The 18,952-nt window shown below is 31.6% G+C and overlaps 4 protein-coding genes across 4 annotated transcripts; 2 read left to right on the top strand and 2 right to left on the bottom strand.

Annotated features, from left to right (window-relative positions):
• The first annotated feature begins 386 nt into the window (after positions 1 to 386).
• On the top strand, positions 387 to 2,451 carry LOC123722215. Its single transcript, XM_045683359.1, has 2 exons — positions 387 to 1,208; positions 1,371 to 2,451. The coding sequence occupies exons 1-2, from the start codon at positions 470 to 472 to the stop codon at positions 2,420 to 2,422; spliced, it is 1,791 nt and encodes a 596-aa protein (XP_045539315.1). The 5' UTR covers positions 387 to 469; the 3' UTR covers positions 2,423 to 2,451.
• Positions 2,452 to 2,528: 77 nt separating this feature from the next.
• Positions 2,529 to 4,024, bottom strand: LOC106714532 (fatty acid-binding protein 2). Its single transcript, XM_014507598.2, has 4 exons — positions 3,881 to 4,024; positions 3,320 to 3,486; positions 2,896 to 3,006; positions 2,529 to 2,679 (listed from the first exon to the last, which is right to left on the bottom strand). The coding sequence occupies exons 1-4, from the start codon at positions 3,948 to 3,950 to the stop codon at positions 2,626 to 2,628; spliced, it is 402 nt and encodes a 133-aa protein (XP_014363084.2). The 5' UTR covers positions 3,951 to 4,024; the 3' UTR covers positions 2,529 to 2,625.
• A 2,037-nt stretch (positions 4,025 to 6,061) lies between these two features.
• On the top strand, positions 6,062 to 7,403 carry LOC106714519 (microvitellogenin-like). The gene has a single exon (XM_014507579.2). The coding sequence runs from the start codon at positions 6,105 to 6,107 to the stop codon at positions 7,374 to 7,376; it is 1,272 nt and encodes a 423-aa protein (XP_014363065.2). The 5' UTR covers positions 6,062 to 6,104; the 3' UTR covers positions 7,377 to 7,403.
• Positions 7,404 to 7,771: 368 nt separating this feature from the next.
• Positions 7,772 to 10,035, bottom strand: LOC106714530 (fatty acid-binding protein). The gene is made up of 4 exons (XM_014507597.2): positions 9,814 to 10,035; positions 8,581 to 8,750; positions 8,244 to 8,354; positions 7,772 to 7,899 (listed from the first exon to the last, which is right to left on the bottom strand). Exons 1-4 carry the CDS (start codon positions 9,884 to 9,886, stop codon positions 7,840 to 7,842), a joined length of 414 nt encoding a protein of 137 aa, XP_014363083.2. The 5' UTR covers positions 9,887 to 10,035; the 3' UTR covers positions 7,772 to 7,839.
• Positions 10,036 to 18,952: the final 8,917 nt, after the last annotated feature.

Genomic DNA, 18,952 nt, shown 5'->3' with positions numbered 1-18,952 from the left:
TTTTTATTTGTATTACTTGTGCCATCTACTGCTTGCTGCAAATATCGTAAATTTATTTTAATATTGATAAAATGAATATATTTACAGAATATTACTTAGCTCAGCTCATTCTGATAACAATGACCGAAGTGTAAAATACAAACAATAAAAGAGACAAATTTTCTCTACAAATCTTGGCTTTAGTCTATCTTAGTTTTATTTTTGTATAAAAGTGACTTAAATTATAAATAATATGTATTTTTCAGAACCCAATAAATGAAATATGAATGGGGAACACTTTTGGCGTCTATTGTTTGTAATACTTTATTAAGCTTTGTATAAGTTGTATACTTTTTATTTACGGTTATAAAAAAATATGTCACAATATGTCAATGTCAAAGATTGATTTTGTGGATTGAGTGCGGAAAATTTAATTTTTAATAATTTTACCTTGTGTATTTTATTAAAGTATTTTTATTTACTAGTAAAAATGTGGAATGAAATAACCAAGCTTCATATCAATATTAACAAAATCGAAGATACTAAAATGCTGTGTAATAACACTGCAATAGCCATTCGCACTGACCGAGGTTTACACATTTTGGATATTCCCTACAATTTGCAACGATACGATAAGAATCTTGATTATGTAGAGACTATAATCACCGCTTCAAAATATAGCCCAGTATCTGTATTATTTGAAAATAATTTTATGAAAGGTGGTGTTAGAAATTCAGAATTTATCCAAATGGTATTGGATCCGACATTATGGCCTCATAATAATCATCTACTGAATGAAATGACGAGCATTGTTGCTTTTGAATGGTCCCCAACAGGATTAATTGATGGGATGGAAAGTGTCATGGCTGTTTTAACAAATGTTGGTTGTGTTGAACTTTATGGTCCTAGTAGGTTAGAATGGATAAGTGTTTTAAATATATCATCATTAGTTAAGGACAATTTGAAAGATTTATCACTGGCAAAAGTAAATGTAACTCCTAAAAACTCAAAAGAACTACAAGAAATTGCCCATTCTTTAGCTACAGTAGCCATTTGCTGGTCCGACAAAAAATATATGAATGGTTCATGTTATTTTGTAACTGCACAAAAAAATGGTTTAATTTTATTTTGGTCAATAAATAGTCGGAATTCAAAATTGAATGCAAAAGTAATTGGTCATTTAAATGAAGATATTATAGAAGTTAATATCATAAAATGGATACCTATCAGTGATAATAAATTCTTACTTATTAAATCTAATATATTAGGCAAAATATATATCTATGTATGTATCATAGAAAATGATTTAATCAAAGCATTAGATAAACATGAAATATGGACTTACAGCGATAGAATGATTGCAAACAATTTTAATTATGTCTTTGAAAATGAAAATTTAATTTTACTTTACAGTAAGAATAGACATTTAGTTGTACAAATTTTTGATAAACATTTTAATTTAATAACACAAGATGTGAAAAATTTAACCGATTACAAAGTTACTGATATAAAAAGGTTGAAAAATGAATTTTATTTATCTACTATTAATAATAAATTTTATAAAATAGATATAGAGTGTATTAATACTAATTTTAAAGTACAAACTACTTTAGTAGATATAAAAGAATCATATCCAAGTTCAGAATTGCATGCTATTGGATTTTCTCCAAATGGTGTGTTATGTACATTTGCATTAATAGAGAGAAAAGTTCTATGGAGGAAAGAACCTTTAAAAATAGACCTGATTATAATGAAAAAGTCTAATGAAAATTCAGAAATGCTAGCATTATACAATAATCAAGAAAAGAAATTAACAAACTATTGGGATTACATTGAAGTACTAATATACATGACTTTAAAAACAGGAATGTTACCGGAATTTGATTATGCTAATCTTTTGTCAGAAGGTGAAACAGATATTTATAAATTAAAAGTTTATTATATAATGTTAACACTTTATAATAATTTAGAAAAACTTTGCAAAGTACCCACAACAATTTCTTTACCTGAAACATCATTAGAAGTAATAAGTGAAAGAATACATGCCCTACATGCAAGTGACATTATGAAAAAAAATTATAAAAAACACAATGCAAATTGTATAAGCAAATTAGAATTAGAAACATTATCTGGTGCCAAAGCATATTTGGAATATTACTGTGAAAAATATAAGACAGATCTATCAAATTTTGTTGATCCTCAAATTACATCAATTACCACAGATTATAAATATATTTGTCAGTGTTGTGATAAAGAAATTAATGGTTTTTCATGTACCGATGGACATTTAAATATGTTTTGTTCTATAACATTTACACCTATTGACAATGATGACTATCTTTTTTGTAAGGGATGTGGTGCTTTGGCACATTTACAATTGTTGCCAGAGAAACCAACTTGTGTGTTCTGTGATTTATATTTATATGAATTTGTTACAACATAATAAAACAAAATAATAAGTTTTACTTTATTTGTCTTGAAGTTTTACCTTAAACATAGTAAATGTCTCATTCAGTCAATGGTAGTTTTTAAACAATGAAACAACTCAGTTCAGCAGTAAATTACAAGAAGGATCAAAGTTTATTATGTTTTATTTATATTAAAAAAGTTGTTTACAAAATGATAAATTTAGTTACAAATAAAATTTCAAGCTTTGTAGTATCTCACAGCTGTACCATCCCAGTTTGTCCTCGTCAGCGTCTAAAATAAAACGTATAATTATAAATAACAATATCAATGTTTAACACTTATTTAAATGGAAAAGAGTGATATTATCTATTTTTATCAACGCCTAAAAAAATAAACACATATACGTCAAATTCGATACATCTAGACCATTACGCTATGTTGTTTTTTAGGATAGTCATATGACTACTGGTACTATAAAATTATTAACAAACATTAAAAACATCTTACCACTATCAGTTTGTCGTCGAAATATTCTCTTTTGGTGTTCAAAACATTACCATCTGCGAACTTTTGAGTTTGAGTGAGCGTGTTACCATCAAGGGTGAACGTAGTCTTTGCCTGAAATTGTAAAAAAATACAATATTATGATATTTGGGGCTCAGAGCTTACCCAAATTCGTGGTGAATAGGACTCCGTCACTACAAATTTGGCTATGGTCATTAGTCAATCACACTAACGCTAGTGCAAGGTGGTTTATTACTTAGGGGGGTGGGTTAGTACTTATTAATTTCTTAGTGCATGTTGCACCACGATGTTTTTTCACTGTAAGAACGTCAGATAAATGTGTATCGAAAAACATTCGTACATGGCAGGCATCGAACCTGCACATGTGGATTACTGCACAAACATGCTGTATTTAAGTGTATTTTACTTTATGTCCCTCGGCGACTGTCTCGTCAAACTCCTCGCCTACTTTGAAAGTGGCTACCCGGTTGCCCACGGCACTAACAGATGTCAATGTGTAGGTGTCTCCATTCTTCTCTAGCTTCTGTTGTGGCTTGTAGTTCTTCAAGTTTGCCGCTTTATCAGCCGGCAGACCTACAAAGGAGTTTGTCTTATCTTACTACTTAAGTAAAAATTTGGATGGACGTTTATTATCAAGTAAATCCAAAACGGATAAGATAGATTACAGCAAAGAATAGAGAATAATGAAGTTTTTACCCCACTCGGACAGAGTCACGGTCGATGGTTAGTTCTTTAAAATATTTTTTTGGTGTGAGGTGTTTAACAAGCGATTGTTTTATTTAAAAAAAAAGACGTTAAATCCTACCAGGATTTTTATGACAATTCGGTGACATGTTTAGAATTTAAAAAAACTAGTATGAATTGCATTTATTTTATTTTCATATACTCAAACAATATTTTTGAGATACATTTAACCTTTTATCAAATGAATACACGAGTTAAATAACTATATCATTAGGGTACTTACCTAAAGTATCGATATAAGATTCGTAGTTTTCATCTCTGTCGTGCGAGTACAATTTTCCGAGGTAGGCCATTATTTTTTGCAAATGTAAAACACCAAGATTTGGTTACCAAATAAGCGAATCAGACTGTTTTCGGTATTTATAAGCAATTTCTTATAGATATTGCATATCTTATCTAAAAAAAATATAGGTGTGTACCTTAGGATGATTCAAAAAAAATTTTTAATTTTTTTTTTTAACCGATACCCTCTCAAATGTTTCTATTTGATATAAAAAAAAATTTCACCAAACCCGAGCCCTATAGCTCAACTCTAAGGGGTCGCTACTGTTTTTTTATTTTCCCATTTAATTAACATGGGAAAAATCGTTTTTTGTTTTAAATTGAATTTACACATAATTAACGCAATTTTTTATAAAAAACGATTTTATATTCTTAAAGTAGAGTCTTCGAGCTTTCCAAAACTCTATTACAAAGTACAATTATTAATATAAAAAATATGTGACAAAATTATATTCCATGATTACTTGTAATCATACACTTAATTCATTTATCTTATTGATATCATGTGTCTGCAACCTACACTACGTACTAAAAACCATTTTCGAAATTTGTAATATATAAAATTCAATGCTTACTAATAGTTTAAGTAAAAATTTTGAGGATTGTGCAAAAAAAAAAATAATTCCAAGCATTTTTCAATTAATTTAAACGCATGTATAATATAATTTTGAAAATAATTAAATTAAACGCATGTATAATATAATTTTGAATATTTTAGGTTCGTGGGTTTTCAACCCACCCCCATTCAATTGAGATTTCTCATGCCGCAGGCTTTTAAACTTGGTGTTGCGATAAAAAAATATTTAAGCCACAGTCCTCCAATTTCTCCAAGCTCCTCGGTGAAGAGGTATATAAGCCGATTACAAAATTTAGAGGTCATTTAATATTCACATATCAGCTTTAATACATTATTATCAGTTATAAAATGAAAAGTATTAAGTAATTTATGTAATCAGTAGATTAGTACATGATTATTACTTAAAGATGCCGTAATGTCGTATGACTTTTAGATAATAAAAATCGTAGTTAATCTTACTAATAATATAAATATATATAAATAGATAGGTAGAAACTACAGAAGAAGGCTGATTATGGTGATTATTGTAAAGAAAACGTCACAAGCTGGGCGAGTCGCTAGTACCTAAACAAAACTTAACGATATTAAAATTCTCTGTGAAATAAGATCTCTGTTCTGCACTTCGATCAACAATAATTACTATTGGTGAACGAAGGTATTACGCGTTCAATTGCAACACTTTGCAGTTATTTTCAACACATAAAATTTCTTACTAATGCGAAAGTTAAGATGAATATAGAGATAGATGGATGTTTGTTAGAAGATCTCGGGAACTGCTCATCGGATCTTGATAAAATTTGGCACAGATGCGGAACATCGTGTTTTTTTTTTCGTTTCGCTTGGACGGAATCGCAGATGACAGCTGTTTCCTATAAAATAATGTTCTATATCTAATAAGGTCACAATTTTGCACGTTCAATTGCAACACATTGCAGTTATTTTCGTATTCAGTTATCATTATCACAAACCACAATATTTAAATAGGTCAGATAAAAAACCACTTGTGTTGTAAAAAAAACCGATGGAAATACCTATTACTAATGTATATAAAAGAAATGAAAGTAACGTTCGTAAAATATTTTACGCACTAAACTCGGTAAGTTATGAAATTTTGATCAGTTTTTAATGTATTTGGATCGAATCACTTATTTTGAATTTTGACATGTTTGATCTCACGATGTCAGTACATTCCATATCTCTGTCCTTATAAGATTCTATGTTGTTCCGGCACAAAAAGTGTTCGTCTTCCAGATCAGTTTACCATTGATAATTTCAGTAGTTTCATGTACCCCTTTACTTTCATATTTAGTTCTCCTTGTCTTCATACTATGCATTTACCAAGCTAACTTTTTGCTTTTTAATTTCTCTACGTCTCACTAGAGTATAATTTTAATACTTTACAATAACCTAGTAACAAAATAAATTATGTGACCTATTTTAATTCATTTTATTTTACTAACATAGTCGTAGGTACTCTTTTTGTACAAACTGTACCTATATAGATGCGAACTCATCCAAAACTAAAGTTATTTTTTTACTTTTGACCAATTAGATTTATTATATACAGTTTTAGGTCATCAAACTAAAAATGACTTCCTTACGTTCTTGGAGATATGCAAGACCGCCGAACTACGATCAGAATATTGACAAAATGTATCCATATTCCGAGGTGCCCTTTTTAGGCGATTATAATTTGGTAAAAATACCGATATCTTATAGCAAACTTATAGATCACATCGATTATTGGGGTGAGGGGAAAATATCAGTAGCGGAAGGATGCACTGGTTTTGCTGATTGTTACAATATTAACGAGGTTCACCAACTCGTGAGCAAAGGTCCGGATACAAACAGGAAAATACCAAATAGAATACCAGTCATAAGTTCTACGAACTGTGATACTAGTGGTTATATCAAAAATGATTCAGTAAAACTTGTTACAGTCTTGGGTGCACCAATAAACGATAGCTGTGCCAAAGACATTGCAAGAATCGTCAATAAAGACGTCGGCAAAGTTGTTGTGTTCGGTTTTAAAGAAGATTCCACAGATATTAAAACTCTTGAACAAGAATTGACCAAAAAAAATATGATTTACTGCGAAGAATTCGTTTTACCAATGAAATTGTTAGGCTTAACCATGTTTAACAATTTCCGAGCTTATTTGAATCTCCCTGATCTATGTAACTATTTGTATAAAAATGTCGTTGATGGTAATTACGAGAATGCAATATTGAAAAGCAAGATAATCAATGAAAGTGGCAATGGCAGTCTTATCTTCGACGTTATAACGAAATTGCTGGTTGAAGGGAATAAAAACATAATGACTTATGCTTACCAATTATGGCATTTAAATTGTAAAGATATAGTTACGAACTATTTTCCTCTAGCCTTTCAAACGATACTTAAAGAAGAATATGTGGTAATCTTGAACAAGAAATATAATCTTGCTTTTAAATTAGACGCCCATACTGATTCCTACAACGATAGATTGGCCTGGGGAGATGGTAGAGACAAAACAAGTGAACGAGTTAAATGGAAATTTGCACCAGTTTTAAAGGATGATTGTATTTTATTTAAAATAATGAATAAGGAGCACGGTTTATTCTTAAAACTAGATGTGAAACCTAATAAAATAGGCGACAGACCTGCGTGGGGAGGTAAAAACACAAGCGAAGAAAGATTCGAGTGGATTTTGAATCCAATTATGATTAATTACGATTTAATGTTTTTGATAATTAATAAAAAATATGATCAAGGACTTAAAATGGATTCTAATATGGACGAATACCACGATAGATTATTGTGGGGGCACAATGGATCGGTTTTGAGTAATCCTGAAGAATACGGTTGGTACATTCAATAAGTACATTGTTTTGTAACAATAGAATTAAAATAAATGCAATGAATTATATCGACTTTTATTTTCATTATTTATTATTAAAACTATCTGTCTCCCGCGACTCCGTCCTCGCGGAATTAAAAAAAAAATACTTTATTAGTGGGCCATGGGTTCTTCCAGACTATGCTCTACGTATATGCCAAATTTCATCAAGGTCCGTTGAGATACCTCCGTTCCGGAGATACCATCTAACATCCATCCATCCATTCAGTCATCTAAACATTCGCATTTATAATTGTGTAAAAAAAAAAATATTGGTGCTTATTTAAAAGTCTGTCATAATAAAATATAAAGCAAGATGAGATCAATTTTTTATTTTTAAATTAAAATAAAATGAAATTATAACTTTAAATACAGTACCTACTCCACACTTAAGATAACTTAATGAAAATGTTATAATATTCTAACGAAACAAATAAATATTAAATTATTCAACAAGTTCGTACACTCTAACGCATTGTCCGTTCCATCCTTCTGCAGTGGATGTCTGAAAATCGAAAACATTACATTAAAACTTAATTGCTTGATTTTCAAATATATTCTTTACAATAACAAGTGAAACCAACTGGTTCGGAAAAATATCGTGGCTTCAGGAATAGTAAAAGGAGCGATCAGAAAATTTATACAAAAGACCGAATTTTTATATTTCATTCCCAAAAACCTATTTTTAATTTATTTAATTGTTTTTGATTCAATTCCAACTTATTGCACAATACTTTTTTGTAAAACGCCTGTTTATATTTTCATAGCAACGTACTATTTATTCACATATGATATTTTAGTACGAAATAATGTATGATTCCTGTGAAATAAATTTTTTATTGTACTAACCACTGTTAAAGTTTTCGGTGCGAATTCCCGCACGTGTATTGATTTTCTTCCATTAGGTTCTATTTGAGTTTGTATTAATTTATTGCCTTCAAATACGATTGTTGACTTAACCTGTAAATATTAAACACGAAATCACTTACAGTTCCAAACATCGTACTTCTCGATAGTATGCTATTTTAAATTTATTAACATGTTGCCCTTTTCGGCATTTATTACCACGTCATTCAAGAGTACGGTACTTAGGCATTTAATATATTATCGCGTAATGTTATTCGGCATCATTTAACAACTTTTTGGCGTTAACACAACAAAACATTGGTACTTAAGCATTTCTAACCTTGGTACCATCCGCTCTTTCTTCTTCGAACTCTTCATCCAATTTAAAAGTTGTGTAGATGTTTCTTAATGTAGTCATCATAGCTAGTGTATACGAACCGTCGTCATTTTGTGTCACTACACAAATTGGTGACACGGAATTCGCTGCTTTTCGTGATATGAATCCAACCCCTGGAATTAAAAAAAAAAACTAGAAGTTAGTTTGTTACCCATGTCAAAAATATAAGACCAAAAGGCGAAATTAAACAAGAGGTCAACGACGGATTTAACTTCATTTCACTGGACACATAGATTTTATTTTCCTTTTTTTTTACCAATTCTTACACATTTTATGTGGCCTTTAAAGAAGGTATAACGTGAGATGTTGCAACTGCTACACAAGGCCCGTTGGCATTTGTTTCGTGATTGCATCACAGAAGTTGACAGGTTCTGTCTTGCTACCTAATCTGGTGAACCTAGTTCAAATCGCGCGTGCTAATGGTTTAAAAAACCATTAAGACTTCGATAAGGTCACTATCACCTTGATTCATTTAATAGATCACATAAAAGATAGACATTAATTAGAATAATTCTGTAATAGTTTAGTAGTTTCAACTATTGATTAAGGTTCCAAAGGTTCCCCTTAAAAGACTAGAAGTCCATCAGTTCCTTTTTAAGGAAAGATTTTATCTAGATGGATGAAAATAGATATAAAAACAAATGCATTGTTCTGTCTATTAAGTCTATTAACTAAACCTTCACGCAAATATAAAAAGTAGTAGTAAAAATAACATAAATATCTATGGTCAATGTCAAACAAAAAAAATTGTGAAATAGTTCGTCTATGAAAAACTCCGTCTCATTTATCATAGTAGGTATCTAGAGGTATTTACAATATATATTTAAATTGCTCCAATGTAAATAATCTTATACCACAATTTGTCATTTGCATTGTGCGTTGTCTTTTTTAATTAACTTGACTATTCATATCAGTGTTACATTTAAAAGTATAAAAAAAAACAGAGTTTTAGACGAGTATGTACGTATTGCAGACGTAGTTTGAGATTTAATAATTCAACATTAATGTTTTTTAATTATTAATAATAACATAATAATTTGACATATAAAACCTTAAAGCCGTTTTTTATTACGATTAACATATCTTTTTGAATGACAAATAATACAAATATGCATTTCGATTATAAATTATAATTAAAAATTAAAATTAAAATAAACAAATACGATAATTACTCACCGATATATTTCAAATATTCGTCAAAATTATCCGACGTTGTCAACTTGTACTTCTTTCCAATAATCTGATCCATTTTGCGATATTTTTCCCGGCAATAAACACAACACGTCAGCTACAATGCGATGTTATAGCTACTATAAACTTGTCGCACTGACAGACTGATTTCTTGTTGTAAACTAGTCCACAATCGTGCCTTTAGTAAATCCAATCTGTATTTAATTACAAAATCGTGCAACATAAACTCGTAATATAGTGATATTAATATTTTTTATAATACTACTAATTTTAAATTACTGGTCTTACGCATACGGACAAAATTAGTTTTTCTTTTTCAGCAAAATGAAATAGTTTTTAATTCTGCTAAACGAAATCTTTGTATTTTTACATTTCAAATATTTTTTTAGATATCTTACTGACCCTATCTTTTTCAAGATTCGTAACCGATGGCTTCATAAAATGGTGTGAGTTTGTGCACGTTATTAATTGAAACATGTTATAAATCGTCGATTTGCTACTTCATGGAATATATTGATTTTAAATGTAATGAATTATTTAGTACGAAAATACATTACGTAATCGTCAGTAAATCAAGCGATTTCATAAGGTCGTCCTTGATTTGATAATTCATTGCATTGTACGTTTTAACAACATTTTTAAACCAAATATTATTATTACATCTACTGGGGAATAAGTAAATAACTATCCAATGACGTTCTAATTAAAGACTGTTATCAAACGTAAAATAGTTACTGATATGATAAATGTCTTCCAATTCAGTTAATTATTAATCACATTTATAATCAAAATTTCAATTTTAATGACATCGTACAGATTTTAATGTAGAAAAACATTATTTAAACCTATACAGTAAACCGAATTCCTTAATCTTATCAAAATGGTGGCAACAGTGGTAGATCCCGCAACAACAATATTTGTTGGGTGCACGAATTGGTTGGGTCGACCGGTGCAATACCACGACCACACAGAAGACAGGCGTGAAGTGGAAGTAATTCCGCGTTTCGTCTGATGAGTGTGGTCCCGGAGGCCTAATTTTAGTCATCTTTCCCTTCCCACTCTTTTCTTATTAGGAAAGGATGGGAAGGGGAAGTGGATTTGGCGGAATAGGGGACGCATAGAAAGGGGAAATATCCTCTTTCTGGGCGTCCCCTTCTCGGTTTATTAAAGGTAGGCAAAGCATCTGCATTTGCGGATGTCTATGGGCAACGGTCGCCTCGCTGTTTCGGCGAATACAGGTGGCCGTTTGCTCGTTTGTCACCTTTTGATATAAAAAAAAAGATAACTTGAAATTAGTTAACAAACACCTAGAAATTATTGAATAAATTTTATTGAATTTTAAAATCATATTCTTCCCATTGATTATAAAATTACATTTACAACATAAATTTTTAAGGCGGGTATCATTTTAAATGTCGCACAAGTAAACAAAAATAGCAACAATATCTAATAATGAACGTCACTGAACTATATTTCACAAACTGGTATTGGTTTGTAATCGACTGACTCAGGAGGAAAAAGTTTTTCGCGCGTATGCCTTAAGTAGAGATACACGTCAAATTTCATCCATGGCGGCCTATTGATATTTGATTTATTTTGTGAGATACGAGTACATGGAAGTAAAATTGTAAAATAATCTTTCTAAAGTTAAATAGTTTTGTGTTCGAGAATAAGTGTGTTACCAGATGTATTAATTTTCGAGTTTTAATTTTATTGTAATGTCAATGAGTATTGCAATCCGGTATAGTTGTAACAGCATGATTGGTTTTAACCATTGAGGTATTAGTACAATCAATCTTCCTTTGAATGTAGGTTATATTATAACGATAATAGTTGCAATGTTTTCTTCTAACGCATTATTGCTTGTTATTTCATTTACATTAGATTCTTGAGACACAGTTCGTTGTAAATAGCGGAAATATACAACAAACAAGATCATTACATTATGCCTGACCGGTTTAATTAACACTTGTTATCTATAGACGGTAGTTTTGTAACAAATTCCTTGTTTTTTTTTTAACACAAATTTAACATTTATAGGCGTAAACTTGTTTATCTAGTTAAACTGGTTTTGTGTTACGTATAAAAAAATATTGTTCTGTTTTTTTTTTTAAGGACAATGAGAGGGAACTCGTCTACCGTAGTAATGTTATAATTAAAGAATGTTAAGTGCCTTTGTAAGATAAACTACGTTTAGTAAAAACTTATTAAAATATGAGAATTTATTTTTAGACGTTGAGAAAGTATATTGAGTTTTCGACAATTTCCTTATTTATATAGAATTATTTATAGTAATAATAAACATTAAATCATTTCAATGGTATCACAGCACATACAATATAGTTTGGATTTGTCGAGCATTAACACCTTCAACAATTAACTCATTACTTCGACTAGTTGTAAGAGTACGAAAATCTAGATCGTAATCGTAGAGGTCTCGAATTATCGGCCCAACGGAATCTTTTTCCCATTGGATGGATCAAATCCATAGAATCAATTGGATTACATGAATTTAATCGGCCCAATGGGAATTGATAGGCCGATTGGTCTAACGTAAAGCAGTTGAATAAAAAAAAAATTTCGAACAACGATTCTTTTAGTAGCAGTCGTGAACTATGATAGCGTAATATGTTGATTTAATATTAGTCACGAGAACTTTACCATCATTACTGCACGTTACATTATTAATAGTACGAGTCGTAAGTTCCTGGATCGTCGCCTTGGATTCTTGTTACATTAGCAAATAATTAGAGTGTAAGAGAATGTTTTTGTATTATTAAACGGTAACTTTAATAGAAAAAGACACATTTTTTTTAATTAATTTTCTTTAACAAAACAGATATAACAATATGTTTTAAACTAGGATTTTCGTCACAGAAACAGACGGTTAGTTGTACAGGTGATCAGAATGGAAGGTATACATACCCGCAGACATAAAAAAATAGTTTGTAGGGTAACAAGAACGCATAATTACAATAATCTATAATTATTTTACTACCATACCACTAAATACTTCAACTTACTACGATTTTTTTAACATATGATATTAGGTCCTTACATATGAAATTGGCGTTTTGTATGGGAGAAACAAAAAGTCGAATATTTTTTAATATAATGTTAGGACTGTTGAGGGTAGTCTCACAAAAGGTTTTATAAGGAAGCGTGCGCTGCTGCTCGAGGCAGTCTCTTTCCATCCGTCATTGCGGAACGTCTGACATTTTTGTTTACTTACGTTCGATTTGAGTTTATACTACAGCGAGGATTATTATGAAGTAGAGTTGAATTCATTATTTCGCTGTTAGTTTAATTCTTTTAAAATACTTTTGCATCAAATATCTTACAATAATATATTTAATTAATCAAAGTATGAACCATTATTTTCTATGCACTTTTGCCATTTCATAGGTAGTTCATTGATCCCTTTGCAATTGCTGACAATAGCTGACATCAGCCCTAATAATCTGGCCAGATTTGAGAAAACTGTAATGAACAATACCGGCACTAGTCCACCAAACGCTTACAAGTAACTTTTTTGGGGTTAATTTTCGCTTGGGGCAGGATTTGGCTGGCTGGCCAGGATCCAACCATTGCGCTGAGCGCTTCCGATTATCGTAAAGAACCCATTTTTCATCACAGGTAATGATTCGGTTTAAAATACCTTCATTATTGTGCCGGTTTAGTAATGTAACGCAACCGTCGACGCGCGTTTGCCGGTTTGCTTCAGTCAATTCGTGAGGTACCCACCTTTCAAGCTTTTTAATCTTCCCAATTTGCTTCAAGTGAATTAAAACAGTTTTATCACTAACATCGCAGCCTGCAGCTAACTCGGACGTGGTTTGCGATGGATCCGCTTCCACAATAGCCTTCAACTCTTCATTATCAACTTGAGTCTCAGGCCGTCCACGGGGCTTGTTCTGCAGATCGAAATTTCCAGAACGAAAACGTTGGAACCAAAAACGAACTGTGTTTTCTTTTGCAACACGACCGCCATACACATCATTCACCCTTCGAGTCGTTTCCGCAGCACTAGTGCCACGGCGGAACTCGTACTCGTAAATAAAGCGATATTTTAAGTTTTCCATTTTGTAAAATGAGTGACGCAAACAGAAAAAAACAGAAGAAAAAAACAAATGAATGACGGTCATCGAACCACAAATACATGAGTCTATAGCTGTACAAATTTGAATTTGGAATTCCTTACCAAAGAGGAGAAATTCGTGATTAAAGTGGCCAGTACGAAAAACGCCAATTTCATATGTAAGGACCTAATATTTTCTCTCTGCACTCTCGCGAATAGTGGCAGAATTTATTTAATACAAGCGTTTCTTTTTAGTCCATTATCATACTCTAAGTGCGCCTGCAAGAAAATGTATAGCGAAAATGTACACTGTAATTTTAACCATATATTATTTCAGTAGTTTAGTAAAATGATGAGTTTTTCCAAACGATCTTCTATTATCTATCCCCCCGTAGGTAGGAAACTAAATACCTCCAAAATCATAGTTTGTAAAAAAACGCGCTTTATTGTTTTTTGGCAGTTTTATTTTTATAAATATAAAACATATTATAATAATATAAACGTAAAAAAAAAAATATCGTCGAGATTTAATTTTTTAATTCGTTCGTCCTTCATTTTAAAAACATGAAACTCTAATAAAAGATACAAAAATTAACAATACAAAAAAGTGAAAGTTGAAATTACAAATTCAGTGCAGTGCAGAAAAAAAACTAATTGGGGTATTAAAAATAGATGTTGGCCGATTCTCAGACCTACTGAATATGCTCACAAAATTTCATGAGAATCGGCCAAGCCATTTCGGAGGAGCTTAACCACAAACACCGCGACACGAGAATTTCATATATTAGATGTAAGTTGTATAATCTATTTAGTATATTCGTATTTAACTAGTAATATTAATTATCAATAGTTCTTGCTCTTATTTATTTATTTTTGAGATTTCATAATTTATTTATGATACATCCCGCTATTCATTTCGTCTCTCCTGTCCCACTGGGTTGCCTGGAAGAGATCGCTTATAGCGATAAGGCCGCCCTTGCTTTGTAAATTAGTTTTTACGTTATTTTTTCTGTATAAGTTATAATAGCAATAAGAGTTAATAAATAAATAAATATATGCTATCCCAGACTTTCATTTAGCACATTTACAATTCTTCAATACAGTACATAATTTTTACGTAGGTCCTTTAGTTTTGCCTACGTAAGCGCTGAAAACTAAAAAGTCCTTGATTTTCGCAACGCATTTTGAAACTAAACTCAAAATCTACTAGTCTTCTAGTTATTTTATAAAAATAAAACAATAGGACCCATCGCAAGCACTACCTTTCGATTGAAATATATTTTTTTTTATCAAAATCGGAGCACCAGGGACGGAGCTTCGCGGTAACACACATAAAAAAATACAGTCGAATTGATAACCTCCTTCTTTTTGAAGTCGACTAAAAATAAGAATAACAAGATGAAAAACAAAACTGAATGATGTCAAAAGAAGATTTTAAAATGTTTTATTATAATTTCCAATAAGTCTGGAAAAGGCTAGACAAAACCCCGAGGCCGCAACAAACTCCCCGGGGTTGAAGGAATCTTCAACAATTGATGATGGTGGAGTTTTGAGGTGGAACTGGCCTCGCAGGCATCCCATGTCGATGCCAATGCCGCAACCAGTTCCGTCGATGTTGGACACAGCCTCGCATGCGCACCGATGATTTTGGGCACGGGTCTCGCAGGCGCCTTACGCCGACGTCAATGCCGATCCCCGTGCCCTTGAAGACAGCTGATGCGATGACTGGTGAAGGACTAATTAATGATGCGCGATGATGTTAAATATTTACGAACTTATATATTTTTCACAATTAATGTAACATAAAAAACAACAACTTAAAAATACGAATAACAAGATGTAAAAACAAAACGTCAAAACTGAATGATGTTAAAATGTTTTATAATAATGTCCAAAAAGTCTGAAAAAGGCTGGAAGAAACTTAGAGGCAACAACAAGCAAACGAAACTATAATAAAACTGTTAGCTGATAAGAGATGATTTATACAACAGAACAAGATTACTCGATGTACATATTTTATCACGTAACGGTGAACTAGCCGTTTTGAGACATTATATTTATATTAGCGATACAACTTGTGCACGCAATCTAATCAAAATCGTTTTTATAAAATTATTAAGATGACACGCAAGATTTGTTGTAATTTTCCAAGGTAATAAGTATAAAATTAGTTGCCAAGTAACAGCATATCGGCGGGCACTATTTTACGAACTTCATTGACGTTCACTGTGCATGATCGCCTAACATACTATCTTATGTTATCGTGGAACTTCATTTGCCGCACAGTAGGTTAGAATTTCGGCTTTCATCTTCGATAAAATATAACATGTATGTTTAATCGAAGGCTTTCGTAGACATTTTTTTTTTGGTTATATACTACTCAAAACAAAATAAGGGCCACTAGTTTATTTACATTTAAGTTCACTTTAGTAAACTGAAAGTTATTGGTTTGTAGCATTAAAATAGTTTTACTTTTTCTATTTTAATTGATTTATTTGTTAGGTATCTCGCGTTAATCATGCCACCAGTATGAAGGCACATGGATACAATTACAGCAACCAGAGCCATACAGCAACCATTTGCACAGCGAGTGGGGCCTGCATTCATCCTGATGCAAGACAATGCCCGTGCACACACAGCTCGATCGACCCAAACTGTCCTAGAAAGGTCTTATATTGAGGTATTACCATGGCCACATAACAGTCCGGATTTAAATCTAATCGAGCAATTGTGGGACCAATGGAAACGAAGAGTTAGAGAAAATGAGCGAGGGGTCTACAACCACCAGCAGCTGATTGACGCTTTAAAACGTACCTGGGAGAAGATTTCAGATGAAAACGTGAGAAATTTGATCCAGAGTGTGCATACGAGGCTTCAGGAATGTAGTGCTAAGAGAGGAGGACATACTCGTTACTAAAAAGAAGAAACAAGAGGGACAAGAACAGTATTTTGTCTTTTTCAGGGGATTTCTTTTGGTCGTGTTTTCATTGAAAATTGCCAATTTCATAATGAACTTAAAAAAAACAATTCATGATTATTATTTTAAACAATTGTTAACCTATATTATAACAAATAACATTTTTATGTAGTGACATAAGTTAAACAATATAATGTCTTACCTGTTTTGATGGTACATCATAAAACCTTCGTGGCCCTTATTTTGTTTTGAGTAGTGTATATATACTATACAATGTCTTAGAAATGATGGCTCTTATAAAGGTGAATGGGAACAATATTTTTTTTAAATAAATCATAGAAACATCTACGAGGAAATAAGGCGTAATCGTGCGATAAGTGAGTTCGCCGATTTTAATGTTGAGTCGATAAAAATTTTTGGGTATTAATTATAATAGCGCCGTATTCATCAATATTTAATACATTTTGTAGGACATGCATTTATTCATACAAAGCAAATTAAATAAAAAAGACGAATAAAATCTAATATATCAGACGCATCAGACGAAAAAGTCTATGTTGAAAGCCGAAATATGGCCCACTGTACCGTGACATTTCCCTTTCAATCTCTTTGATTAAAGAGAACAGAAGACCAACTGACTTATCGGACCCGGTGGGCATAAAACAGCAAATTACAAAATTAATGCCCCCTACCAACGTCAATATTGTTTCAACACAAGATCCGTGTTGTTATGCAGCTGTCTTATTATATCTTGTCCTATGGGCTCATGATAACATTTTGTTGTCTTAAAAGAAATGACGTGTAAACGACATATTAATAAATTATCTGGGAGTTCGCCAAAAAAAATTTCGAGGCTAAATGTTTTGATCACAAGGTTAAACGAATAACGTTTCAAATACTAGAATTTGTCACCAGAACTGTGTTGAATATTTGGTTTACCAGAAAACGATTTCATTGCTACTGAAAAAAAAAATTATTTTTTCACGAAGTAATTTATAAACATTTATGTTTTTGCCTTATGCATCAAGATGATTGTCACTTAGCAAAACGTAGTTTGCTGAAAGAGAGCTAACATTTAAAATTCGCAAAAGGCATAGATATAATAATTATTTTATACCCAAAAACTTGGATGAAAAATCTGTTTAAAAATGCGGAGAATTCGGACAACCACAGCCACGTTACAGCTAAGCAAAGTTGTTTCAATAATATTCACAAATTAGCAAAATAATTTATACAACGTAACGAACGTAATTAAAAAAAAAAACTAATGTGATACGTCCTATGCGTCCGATACCAACCTCTGGACTCTTAGCTTTAGAAAACATTCAGTAATTTTACGAGTTAAGATATGTGCACACTGACGCACTGACACACCTTTAATTAACTTGTAGATAAGAAGAAATGTGTACTAATTAAATTCTAAAGATTTATAGAGTCCGTAAAAGCAGCTCTAAGTTCCTTTAGGTAACGAATCAAAAAGTCATAGTCGCGTTATTCTATTGTGACTGCCTGAAGTCTAAACTGCTTGAACAATTATAAAGAGTGAGATATCATCCGATTAACAAATGGGATTAAGTCATTCGAGTCGGACTTTTTGGTTTTTAAATTAAATAGTCCTTTGTATTGAACTTAAAGTTTTTTTTTTCCTCAATCTGTATTTTCTCGTGCAAAAGATTGTTATGAAAATATATATAAATTAATATATGAAATATTTAATACATTTTTTACGATTTATACATACTTTTCACTGGGAGAGTTATCACTGAACCACGTTAAAAATATTGTAATTAATTAAATTATTTAAACTTTCGTGAGACATTATCAAACACTTACGTACATTTTTTACGATTTATACATATTTTTCACTGCGAGAGTTATCACTGAACCACGTTAAAAATATTGTAATTAATTAAATTATTTAAACTTTCGTGAGACATTATCAAACACTTACGTACATTTGTCCGATGTCGGCACCGACTAGTTCCGAGCCAATCGGGGGCCCTTCATCAGTGTGTACGTGAGTGTTTGAGCCGTTTTCTATATTAGTTAATTTAAATACTTAATTAATTTCGCCCAGTGTAAAGTCGGCTTTAGGAAAAAAAATATCGCCAACATTATATAAGTGCAGA

The sequence above is a fragment of the Papilio machaon genome, chromosome 21 (genome assembly GCF_912999745.1).
Source record: "Papilio machaon chromosome 21, ilPapMach1.1, whole genome shotgun sequence".
NCBI lineage: Eukaryota > Metazoa > Arthropoda > Insecta > Lepidoptera > Papilionidae > Papilio > Papilio machaon.
This window is presented reverse-complemented; position numbering and strand designations above follow the sequence as displayed.

Excerpts from the sequence above, each read along its gene's own strand:
- LOC123722215 (XM_045683359.1), top strand. The coding sequence starts at position 470 with ATGTGGAATGAAATAACCAAGCTTCATATCAATATTAACAAAATCGAA. Across the intron at positions 1,209-1,370 it reads CATAAAATGGATACCTATCA|AAAATTTAATTTTACTTTAC; the intron begins GTGATAATAAAT and ends TCTTTGAAAATG.
- LOC106714532 (XM_014507598.2), bottom strand. The coding sequence starts at position 3,950 with ATGGCCTACCTCGGAAAATTGTACTCGCACGACAGAGATGAAAACTAC. Across the intron at positions 3,007-3,319 it reads CAGTCGCCGAGGGACATAAA|GCAAAGACTACGTTCACCCT; the intron begins GTAAAATACACT and ends TTACAATTTCAG. Across the intron at positions 2,680-2,895 it reads TCGACGACAAACTGATAGTG|ACGCTGACGAGGACAAACTG; the intron begins GTAAGATGTTTT and ends GTTTTATTTTAG.
- LOC106714519 (XM_014507579.2), top strand. The coding sequence starts at position 6,105 with ATGACTTCCTTACGTTCTTGGAGATATGCAAGACCGCCGAACTACGAT.
- LOC106714530 (XM_014507597.2), bottom strand. The coding sequence starts at position 9,886 with ATGGATCAGATTATTGGAAAGAAGTACAAGTTGACAACGTCGGATAAT. Across the intron at positions 8,355-8,580 it reads AAAGAGCGGATGGTACCAAG|GTTAAGTCAACAATCGTATT; the intron begins GTTAGAAATGCT and ends TAATATTTACAG. Across the intron at positions 7,900-8,243 it reads CACCGAAAACTTTAACAGTG|ACATCCACTGCAGAAGGATG; the intron begins GTTAGTACAATA and ends TTCGATTTTCAG.